The 12334-nt window shown below is 38.5% G+C and overlaps 1 protein-coding gene across 1 annotated transcript; it reads left to right on the top strand.

The window, feature by feature from the left end:
* The first annotated feature begins 3025 nt into the window (after positions 1-3025).
* LOC139729370 (large ribosomal subunit protein eL21-like) lies at positions 3026-10728 on the top strand. The gene is made up of 5 exons (XM_071640297.1): positions 3026-3048; positions 6567-6706; positions 7475-7587; positions 8227-8377; positions 10579-10728. The coding sequence occupies exons 2-5, from the start codon at positions 6572-6574 to the stop codon at positions 10666-10668; spliced, it is 489 nt and encodes a 162-aa protein (XP_071496398.1). The 5' UTR covers positions 3026-3048; positions 6567-6571; the 3' UTR covers positions 10669-10728.
* The last annotated feature ends 1606 nt before the right edge of the window (positions 10729-12334 follow it).

The raw sequence follows: 12334 nt of genomic DNA, 5'->3' as shown, positions 1-12334 counted from the left end.
CACCTTGATCCAATCTTACGTACACTTGATGTTGACAAACGGCGGATCATGAATTTTTATAAGCCCCATAGATACTTCTATAACTAGACACGTCTTGCGCACACCGCCATTGTAGGCCTACTAGTAGTCTATGTTCAGACATACACATTGTTCAGACATATAAGTGTTTATGTTTGTGAAACACAATATGACGTTTCTGTTTTACTTTATTTCTCAACAACTCTATAAATTATTCATTTTTTACTTTATTTATTTCTAATTGTCATTAAGATGCAAAGAGCAAAGGTGATGAGAACATCAATACATAATAAATATATGTGTTGTTTGAAGGTTTGCATGGTGAAGTAAATGAGGAAGAAAGATTTGCGGTGACACCATGTGTATGTAGTCCTTTATAATCGGATCGCTGTTTGGCAGAAGAGCCTAGAAAGAGGAGAAACGGTCTACACTTTAACCTCATTTTGATTTCTTATTTTTGCTTTTCTCCCACAGGAACCTTTTCAGGACTTAACTGTCATCAATTTTCCTTTCCAATTGTTTTTTTTCTCCCTCTCAGCAGCATTTCATTCTAGGATCCATACTAGCTCCCTCTGATTTACGTATTGAATTTCAATTTGTTCTTTTCTACTTCTTTTCTTTGCCCCCCCCCCCCGCCTCTCTCTCTCTCTCTATCTCCCTTCTATCAACATATTCTCATCTCTCCTCTACTTACCCTTCCTTCGAGGGATTATTCGTCCTTTCTCCATTGATTCCGCATTCCATAGCCACACTGTTCGCCGACTTCGTTTTTCTTCTCTTGGTTTCATGAATCTTTACTGCTCTCCCCTATCTCCATGATTCTCCAACATTCAACTCCTTCCTCTTCCTCTTCCCTTCTATTTCATCTTTCCCCTTCTAACGATGTCCGAACATCCTACTTGATTCTCACACTATTCTTCCTTACCACTCTCTGTGTTCCTTTCTCTACCGTCTCCACTAGTGCAACTTCAACCTCTAGCCCATTACTGTCTCCCACTCTTCACTTTCTGCCCTCCTCACAACCCCCATATGTCGCTTCCCTCTTCGTTTCTCCTCTTTCTAGGCTCTTCTGCCAAACAGCGATCCGATTAAGGACTACATACACATGGTGTCACCGCAAATCTTTCTTCCTCATAATAAATATAATCAATATACCAAAAAAGAAAAAAAAAAGAAAAAGAGAGAGAGAAAAAAAATTCTGAGAGAGAATTGGAAGAGCCAGCAGGACTAGAGGCCATTGGCTGTTCTACAGCTGGGCTCCTGAGAGTTTCTATATAGGTGTACACCTAAAAGAGGGAGAAAAAAAAATAAAACTTAGGCAAACTATGGCAGGAAGATAAAATATATTGTAGTTACTAGACGATAAATAAGTATTTGGTTAAATTTCAGCGGACACTATAGTTATTCATTAAGATGGACATAAGTTCATTTGATACAAACATGTACTCCTTGTTATTTAAAAAATTTAGGCCTTGGTGGTATGCGATGTAACATATCTAAGAAGAGGTAAATACAATGTATAAGTCATTACGTTTGTCTATTAGTCACCTCATGCTATTAGTGTTATATAAATTTGCATCTCTCGTATTAGTTTGATATTTTATCAAAGATAAAGAGAATAATAAGTCTGTTAGTGTATACATGTAACATACTAATGAGGCGGTTCGTAACTTACATACTATGCCAAATATAGTTTGAAAGCTGGACTGAGCTTTTTGAAAATAGGTTGAGAACTTGTTGTAGTATATGGCTTACAGGGTGAGAGTTTGTTACTTGCTGCACTTACAATCTTTTCTGAAGTGTATACACGATTCAAAAGAGAATTTGCACATTGGCCCCATATCCTGTTACAGTAGGCCTATTATGATGAATACTGCAATATAATGGTATTACAGATATGCAATAAAATCCTAACTGATAACAGGAGTCTTATATAAATCTACTATGCATGTAAATTCCGGACCAGTTGTCAAATTCTTTAATGCTAAAGGCTTTAACTGAAATGACCATCCTTATGTCCAATTTCAATTTTCATTACTTTGGGACCCTCCACCTCCACCCCACCCCCAAAAAATAGACCTATGCATATATTATATATATATATATATATATATATATATATATATATATATATATATATACATATATATATATACATATATATATTCCAGAGACGTGAATTTGACGAATTTCATCAAATTCACTATGGAGTTTTTATATTGACCTACTGTTGTGAATCTATACTTTCTTAGGACTCCAAGCAGAAACTAATTATTGATTATATATATATATATATATATATATATATATTTATATATAATGATTATAATATACGCAATTTAGCTATATGAAGTCTTAATCTATTTCGTTTATATTTCTTAGGCCCTTTATTATAATATTGATATTTTGTCTTTTACATCTTAGGTCTATGTAACATCTATTTAAGTAAAACAACTGCAATAGATTCAAAATCTAATAGATTACCAGAGTGAAGACAACGATATGATTGCTTCATAAGTTACTGGTTACATTGTTAGCATAATTGATGGACTATAGCAGACTTATAAACCATTCTCAAACCGTCATTTTCATAATGGATACATTTTTATGATACTCATAAGCACTTATCGTCACATTTTTCTCTCATTGGAACTTATTATTTTATGCATGGAATTTTCAATTTAAATTCGTATATACCACGGAGGTGGAAATTATTGAAACTCGCAAGCTCGGCGTTGTCGTTCGTCGGTGATACGCGAGTTGGGTATCTATCTCGCGTCATTAACCTCTATGATTCAAACTAGTTTGTGATTATGAAATATTCTGCAGTGCGTATTTTTAGAGTATTTGTTGTTTTTAAAAGTTTAAAATAAATAAATAAATCTTTTCAACTTTATAAACTGTAACATACATACAATTTTAAGGATCAGAATATGAAATTGTGACCTATTTTTGTAACATATCTGAAATAGTGCATACCCACGTGATCACAATCTCTTCCGGTTCTCTTTCGTGTACGATCTACTCGAGGTTAGCATGTGCAAAATATCAGAACGGTTGAATTAATTTGTTCGTTATTCAAAATACACACAAAATATGAGATTGAGTGTAATGTATTGCTGAATAGTCAAATCAAAGAACTGTGGGTTGTGATTGTCTATTTCCCCTGGAAAAATCACGCAAAGAAAGAGTTAAAACGCAGGTCACACTACTAGCGCCGTTGCTTGACAGCCTTGCGCTTGCCGCGGTACCAATGGCAATGCACATGCATGCACATCATACTGTATTGTAATAACACGGGTAAAATAAATTGAAGCCAATGACCAATTAACAATCCCAATGCAAGTGCTGATGTAGAATCTACTCAGTAGTGATAAACCCATGCAATTACATGCCAGCGCGGCCAAGGCACCATGGCCATGCAGCCATTCACTCTTGTCTCTGCAGACTCTGGCACTGTCTTGAGTTGAGGCTTGGTGCATAGTCATACTCATAGACCAGTCCGGGAAGCGTTTTTTTTTTTTTTAAGACGGCACAGATTGGGGCATGGCGCGTGTTAAACCTATGGGAAAAACGTTGGGTTAGGGTTTTTGGTTAGGGTTAGGGTTTGATGGTTAGGGTTAGGATTAGGGTTAGGTTTAGGGATAGGGTCCCCAATACTTCAGGCAATAGATTTTTAGGGTCCCCAATCTTGCGCCGTCTAAAAAAAACACACGTCCGGTCGGGAAACCCGCTCATGTCGGATGAGGACCGCTCCCGCGTATGAGGACCGCCCCCACGCCTCATGAGGCCGGGGGGGGGGGGGGGGGGGGGAACGCCTCATGAGGCCCCCTATTCACTTCTTATTCATCTCACATCTGACGTATAAATTGTCGCAACTTTGCACAGTGATTTTTTGTTACACACACATGTCCACTATCCATGATGAAAAGAAGAAAAAATCCTGTCTGTTTTTTAGAGCGCCCATCAAAACACAGGCGCAAGCATGTTCGCACAATGCAAGACTGCCGCACCTAGCGGCCTGATCCGACTGTCTGACTTTACGCTACTGTTACCTGGTGAGATCGCGATAATTTCAGAGTAGCATACATGCGTTGTTTACCGTTAACGTGCGAGGTATTTTACGCTGTTGGTGCCAGGCGGGAATTCGATAATTTTATGAATCATTTCGGCCGTAATTTTAGACAATGTATGATAGAGGCGTCTGAAGGGATTAAAACTTCTTATTCATCTCACATCTGACGTATAAATTGTCGCAACTTTGCACAGTGATTTTTTGTTACACACACATGTCCACTATCCATGATGAAAAGAAGAAAAAATCCTGTCTGTTTTTTAGAGCGCCCATCAAAACACGGGCGCAAGCGTGTTCGCACAATGCAAGACTGCCGCACCTAGCGGCCTGATCCGACTGTCGGACTTTACGCTACTGTTACCTGGCGAGATCGCGATAATTTCAGAGTAGCATACATGCGTTGTTTACCATTAACGTGCGAGGTATTTTACGCTGTTGGTGCCAGGCGGGAATTCGATAATTTTATGAATCATTTCGGCCGTAATTTTAGACAATGTATGATAGAGGCGTCTGAAGGGATTAAAACTGCATTCTTTATTTTCTTTCGAAAATCTCTTCGCGTTTTGTAGGCCTACATTCTTGAACTGTTAAATGCGTTTGTTTCTTTCTCCGAACACCGATTAAGTATAGTGACATGCGTTATTCAACTATTTTTACGCTACTGTCCCCCGGCGAGATCGCTTTGATTTCATTTCATTAATCATTCATTGCTTTAATCATACACACTCATGTTTAAATTATCATTTTGTTAAATGATAATGAACAAATCCCGATCTATTCATATTAATAAATGCGTTGTTTCTTTTTCTGAACACTGATTAAGTAGGTTAACATGCGTTATTCAACTATTTTTACGCTACTCTCACCCGGCGGGATCGCGATGCTTTCATTAATTATTTAGGCTTTAATCATCCACAATCATATTTGCTAACCAGCAAAAGAACTGGAAGTTGGAACTAAAAAATGGAAAGGATATAATGATGAGTTGTACACGCATTCCAATTGTCCATTTTTGGCCATAAGTGTCGTTTTTTGAATGCGTTATCTTTTTTTTATCTCTCATTGCCCTGTCGTCTTCCCTAATATCACGCACGAGTATCTCGCGAAAAAGAAAATCAAATGATTATGTTTAATGATTTAGTAGGAACATAGGAAGGCATTCCTGTGTCTTATCGCGTGATTTAGAAGAATACGTGGAAGGAACAGTTCTCTGCAAAACGGAAAAAAGACGTGGATTGCATGAATTCGGTTTTCAGTGTTTCGTTTGTCGCGTGTTTGAAAGCGGCAGTTTAGTCAAGAAATGGAACCTCGTTATATCCGATCAAATTGCTTATGTTTTTCTTTATCATGATGCACCGAAATTGTCCTCGTTATAACCGGAATCTCGTTGTAACTGAACTCGTTATAACCGATTCGTTCTGCCATAGGTTTACACGCAAAGGAAAACGGGACCAACGCGATCACCTCGTTATAAGCGGTTCCTCGTTATAACCGAACTCGTTATAACGGGGTTCACTGTAACTTATTGGTGCTAGCTGTAAATTGAAATTTAGCCTCATTTGTGTTTGCCGTTTTTCTTGTTATGTTGTCCGCTTGGTGGGAGAGTGGATTGTATTTGTATCACCAGACGCTTTTTTTTTGTGGCTCTGAATTCTGTACTTGGCAGAGGATGAAATTTCGGCCAAAGATTTAAGTCTCACACACCATGTGAACATTGCCATAGTTGGTATGCATTCAATGGAGATGGTTTTACACACATTGTTATTACAATACTGCCAAGTAATGCTGTGGAAATCATTAATATTAAAGGACAAGTCCACCTTAATATTCGGAGTTATGAATGTTTTAAGTTTCAGTACCGCCATCGCTGGATGAGAAGACTATTATAGCTTGTGATGTCACATGCATAAAACAGTATAAAGAAAATATAAAGAAAATTCAACATATTTTTACTTTCCTCGCATTTAACAAAAGAGCACTGGACTTGCCTTTTTCAGAAGGCAGGGGGAATTGTCAAGGGAATGAATACTTCAATAAAGAAATGAAATTTTGTGGAAATTTTTTTATATTTTCCATATATCGTTCTACACATGTAGCATCATGAACTGCAGTAGTCTTCTCATCCATCAGTGACTGCGCGGAAACTTTAAAAATTCATAACTTTTGAACGGATTATCAGATTTTCCTCAAACTTTCACTCTTGTGTTCTATTGATAATTGCTGCATTCGCTCAATCCACATGTATATTTATTAAGGTAAACTCATCCTTTAAGATAATAAGTTGAGACAAGTATAGGACCTATGCTTTTACAATTATTGCAGAATTCTTCCCCCTTCAATGGTATTCAAAGGGGAAAAAAATGTCTGTACAAAATTAAAAAGAGACAAGGTGATGTAATGTGTAACATCATGTCATTCCAAAGGACAGTGCATGAGGCATCCATTTTAAGAATGTGATTTTCCTGTCATGTAGACACCATGGTGAAGACTAACACCACAGGGTACCGCCGCGGTACGCGGTACATGTTCTCAAGGGACTTCAAGAAGCATGGTGTCGAACCTCTGTCTACTTTCCTCAAGGTGTTCAAGCGTGGAGACTACGTTGACATCAAGGTAGGACATTTCTCAAAACTTCCCGCTGAGCTCTCATCCTTACCAGCGTTACGGGCAATTCAACCTACGTGATTTTTGTTTTGTTTCTGTTTTTTATTTTTAGCTAGTAACAAGCCTGCACAGAAGTAAAAAACTGTTAGAATCAGTATAAAAGAAGAATAAACCAACATGAAATTGTAGCTGTAGATATTTTAATAGACCAGGGCCCCACTTTATAAAAGATGTTAAGATATCAATTCTTGCTAGAATAACAATTTCCTGTGGCACAGCAACAGCCAATCAGGAACCAGGATTCTTGTCATTTACCCTAACACTTACCATTCTGGGAAAAGTTATTATCGTAGCAACTTCAAATGAAATAGGGCCCAGAAGATAAACAGGTATGGGTTAATGAACTCGTGCAAACAAGTTGGCCCATGGCCATGTCATGTTACTCTTCTTTCTGTGCATGAGTTGAATAGTGTTTGTGAACTAAACTTCACAAGATTTCGGGAGAATAAGAACGCTGCTCGAAAGAGGTTGATTTCTGTTGATGTGATGACCGAGGAATTGCCGTCTGATTGAAAATGATGGTTCAATCCAACACTGATCAACACCAAGAAATGTGAGGCAGGTAGCCATGGGGCACATACATTGTAAGTCCAATTCTTTTACATTTGTACTGCAGATACATGGACGCACAGAAAGATTGTAAAGCTTTGACACAAAGCAACTTGTTACCCCATTCCTCTACACGATTACTAACACCCTTGGATTTCTTTGTTTCAGGGATGTGGAGCCTTCCAAAAGGGTATGCCCTACAAGGTGTACCATGGTCGCACTGGGCGCGTCTTCAATGTGACGCAGCATGCTGTAGGAGTGGTTGTCAACAAGCAAGTCAGGTGGGTGAATGCCTTTGCTCTGCCATCTGACCCTGGTGGGCCCCGCCCACCCCTTCTCTTTCTCTTTTGCCTTCTTTTCTTCATTCTCATATGTTGCCATTGCAAAGTGGTGCAAGAGACACTTGGTTTGATTTGGGTATTACAATGAAGATTGAGAGAAGAAAACTTTTTTGAAAATTTACAACAAATTAATTTGAAAGGCTCCTTTTCTTGTTTGTGACTCTGGTATTTGCACCGATGTTATTTTTTTTTCTGTTGTCTTATTTTGATATCCCATGTTCAGAGCTACGAATTAGTATGTTTTTTGTTTGTTTTTCTTTGTCAAATACATGAAATATGTTTTTGAATGAAAAATGATATTTTCCTGCAATTCTAATTTGCAAACCTATTATGTACAGTTTTGTTTTGTTTCGTTTTGTTTTTTTTTTTTTTTTGGGGGGGGGGGGGGGGGGAGTGGGAGCCAGATTTGATTTTTGCCTAGAGTTTGTTTATTACTGTGTACCAGTATGTTTAGATTTGCAAAGGTTGGCAGCCCTGCATAGATAAATGAATAAAAAAAAAAAAATCAGAGAGAGATAGAAGATGTAATGATTAGTGTCATTGTCACTATTTTCTGTTGCTTCCCTGCCCGAACTATAGGAATCAAATCCTGCCCAAGCGCATCAACCTCCGCATTGAGCACGTCAAGCCCTCGAAGAGCCGGGAAGGCTTCCTGGAGAGGCGCCGCAACAACGACATCCTCAAGCAGCAGGCCAAGGAGAAGGGAGAGTACTACGAGCTGAAGAGACAGGTTGGTGTTGTTGTTGTGTTTTAAAGAAAGAAGAGAGAGAGAGAGAGAGAGAAAATGGGGCCCTATGCAACAAATAATTTGCCCCAGACAATACTGACACCAATCAAACATAATAAATCTTAAAGGTATCAAACAAGAATATTAAAAATACCATAATGATGTCTCCACGAGGGAGCTCATAAAGTCTCCATGAGGGAGCTTAACCTCTCCACGAGGGAGCTCATAATGAAAGTCTCCACAAGAGAGCTCATACAAAGGAACTCCACAAAGGAGCTTATGCAATTATTGTATTATTGTAATCAGTATAAAAGAAGAATAAACCAACATGAAATTGTAGCTGTAGATATTTTGATAGACCAGGGCCCCACTTCTTAAAAGATGTTAAGATATCAATTCTTGCTAGAATAACAATTTCCTGTGGCACAGCAGCAGCCAATCAGGAACCAGGATTCTTGTCATTTACCCTGACACTTGCCATTCTGGGAAAAGTTATTGTCGTAGCAACTTCAAATGAAATAGGGCCCAGAAGATAAACAGGTATGGGTAAATGAACTCGTGCAAACAAGTTGGCCCATGCCCATTTCATATTACTCTTCTTTCTGTGCATGAGTTGAATAATGTTTGTGAACTAAATTTCACAAGATTTTGGGAGAATAAGAGAACACTGCCCTAAAAGGGGTCAATTTCTGTTGATGTGATGACCAAGGAATTGCCGTCTGATTGAAAATGATGGTTCAATCCAACACTGATCAACACCAAGAGACATTTGAGGCAGGTAGCCATGGAGCACGTTTAGGCCCGAATTCACAAAGGTGATACAAATGAAACCATGGTTTAAACCATGGACAAAAACTATGGAGCGCCAAGTGTCACTAGGAATATTTCGTCATTTCGTCGACATAACGAAATTATCATTTTGTGTACGAAATATTAATTTAGTTACAAAATGTTGTCATTTCATTACAAAATCGACGAAATTACTGATTTCGTAACGAAATATTCCCAAATTGAACCAAAAATTTGTTTTTGCCTTTAAAGGGACTGTGCAGTTCTGGTTGAGTTGAGGATTTAGCTTTTAATGTTTTGCGAGATATTCAGAAACCACTCTATGACATGTCAAAGAGCATACAATTCTAAGGGGAATCAAAAGTTTATTTGATGAAAATTGGTTTTGAGATAACAAATACAAAGTGAAACAAAGAGATCCTAATAAAAGGCGTGGCCTATCGCCTTTTATTATTGTCGCTTTTTTTGGTATCTCGGCCATTTGAAAACCAATTTTCATCAAATAAATGTTGAATCCTTCTTGAAATTACATGCTCTTTCATATTTCGTAAGAGGTTTCTCGTTGTCTTACTTACGAATGTACAAACCTGAATCCTCCCCTCAACCAGTACTGTACAGTCCCTTTAAAATGTGTTTTTACTTTGCATTAAATTTTGGGATGCCAAATCCTTGACATGTAGAAGCATATGTATTGCTTGATGTCTAAGTGTATTTTTGTTGTTGTTTTTTATTAATTGGCTTCTAATAAGAGTATTATTAAAACAAAATTACTTAAAGGATTTCTATGTCTTAAGTCTGTGAAGAATGACCATGCAGGCACTCTCTGGAGATTTAACTGGGATTGACTCGCTATATGTAAACAAAGTTGAATAGACCTCCAAAAGATCATGTACTGTATATGCCGAATATTTCGCGAGGTTTTATTTTCGCGAATTTTGTGAGTCGGGTGCTATTCGCGAAATTAAAGACTCGCGAAAGTATTGACTCTGATTCCGATGTGAAAGAGAAGTACGCGTGTACACTTCTCCGTTCAGTACAGGACTCCATGATCGCGAATTTAACCACTCGCGAAATCGTTGGGAAGTCCCGATTCGCAAAAATTTAGACCCGCAAAATATATGGCATATACAGTATTCCAAAAGGTGCTAAAATGGATAAAGGTTTACCAGGCCATCTACTTTTAGTGGGATGAGTTTTCATGAAACCGTGAGTGAAAAACAAGCTCTATCTGATCGCACTGTGATAGGGCAGAACCAAGGGGAAAGTGAAAGGAATGGGAGGGGGTGGGGGATCAGTTTTACAATACTTTCTTTTCCATTTATATTTCAGAAATAAACTTTCTATATTTTGTTTTCCTTTATATTTTCACAAATGTTTTGTATAATTTCTTTCTACTCCCATTTTTTTCCTCACAGCCCGTCCAGCCCAGGAAAGCCCACTTTGTCAGCACAAGGAAGAACGCTCCCTCGCTGATCGAACCCATCCCCTACGAATTCATCGCGTAACTTGGTTGATGCACCTGGGGTAGTAGAATAAATGTACAGAGTGACATAAATACAAGCAAAGTGTGTGTTTCCATAGTAGTTCATTTGTATGCTGTGTTGAAGGGCGGCGTAATATATGCAAAGGTTAGATGTTGTGAGTGCCTAGAAAGAGCCTAATGAGGACGAATTGCTTTTGCCCTGTGTGAGCATGCAGTGTGTGATGAGTGCATCAAAGTAGTGTGTTATTCTAGACTCGCTGGCCCGAATTCACGAACGAAAGGTGGTTTAGAATTAGACCATGGTTTAAACTTGTACCATGGTCCAAAATAAGTGTGAAAAATGTGTACCTTTAACATGTGCGTAGCAATGCACGTTTGTTACTGGACATCTGTTGATGTATGCAATCTGTTAGTCGTATTTACGCAAAAAAAACTTGCAAAAACCATGGTCTAAATTTAAACCACCTTCGTAAATTCGGGCTGTTGTCTGCTCTGTAGAAAGGAAGGGAGTGTGACTGATGATGTGTATACTGTGTGCTTGTCTACTGAAGGAGACGGTTAGTTTATTTTGCCAGTTAAGTCGGTGATAGTTGGCCGTTTTGGGGTCACAAAAATCACATTGGATCACCCTGTCGTCGGTAGTTACTGTCAAAAGCAAGCTTCCAACTTTCACAACAATTCACATGCTTATGAAGGAGGCATGTGTCAAACATCTGCAACACCACATCACTATTTTTTCTTCAAATTCTGGTCCGTTTGTGCATCTCCAGTATCCACACAGTGCCAATCCACACCATCTTCTACTAAGTTGCCTTTGATGAATCGCTTAAAAACAGACAAACGGATTAATACAGGTTTTTTATCAAACTGACATCAGGCATAAAATAAGAAAGTTATGGAATTTCAGTTCCACATTTTCACCAAATACCACTTGTAGTGATAATAGTTGCAACCATTAGCCAAAGTGATAATGTAAAAAACTACAACCCCCCCCCCCCCCCCCCCCCCCCCACACACACACACACATACAAATATACATGCACACTGTAGTATAAAATATGGAAGTCAAAGCAAGGCTCTGAGTTGGATCTAGTTACAAATGGGCATGATAACTTGTTTGGGCCAACATTATGCGTTCTGCAATTTTTGGTCGTGGGTACGTTGGCATCGAGATTGTAACCAGTTCTTTAATGAAGGTGACTGGATGGCCTGGTGTCTATTTTGCGAGAGTAGCATTTCTTGATGTGATAGGGACAGCAAGAAATCATCTTCTGTTTATGCTTTCCAGTTTTTTCCAATTTCTTGCAAGCTAAGTTAATGTCAAAAAAAGGGAGTGCTTGGGTAAGACTGTTTGCTACCTTCTACATAGGTGCAACAGCATGGAAGACTGCCCTTGTACTTGTAGATCTGGAACACAATACAAATGTGACCCGCTACAACAAAAGGATCCGAAAGTCGGGGGAGGACAATTTTTTGGAAATGGCATGACATTATTCCCTTACTCTTCTACTTTAATTTCATATATGGCACAACTCATAAAAGTACTCGGTTGCGGAGATATCAATGATTTTATTAGCGCATATAAAGTGGTTGAGGAAATTGGAGTTTCGAGAAAAACACCTTCATGGTTTTCCTCCTGGTATCGGTTTTCACCGCTTGACAAAAGAAGGCATGCTACTAGCGACCTC

This window comes from Diadema antillarum, unplaced genomic scaffold, assembly GCF_040938485.1.
Source record: "Diadema antillarum isolate AM-2024a unplaced genomic scaffold, OU_Dant_1.0 seq00000235_RagTag, whole genome shotgun sequence".
Taxonomy (NCBI): domain Eukaryota; kingdom Metazoa; phylum Echinodermata; class Echinoidea; order Diadematoida; family Diadematidae; genus Diadema; species Diadema antillarum.
The sequence above is the reverse complement of the archived record's forward strand: the minus strand, read 5'-3'. Positions and strand labels throughout refer to the sequence as shown.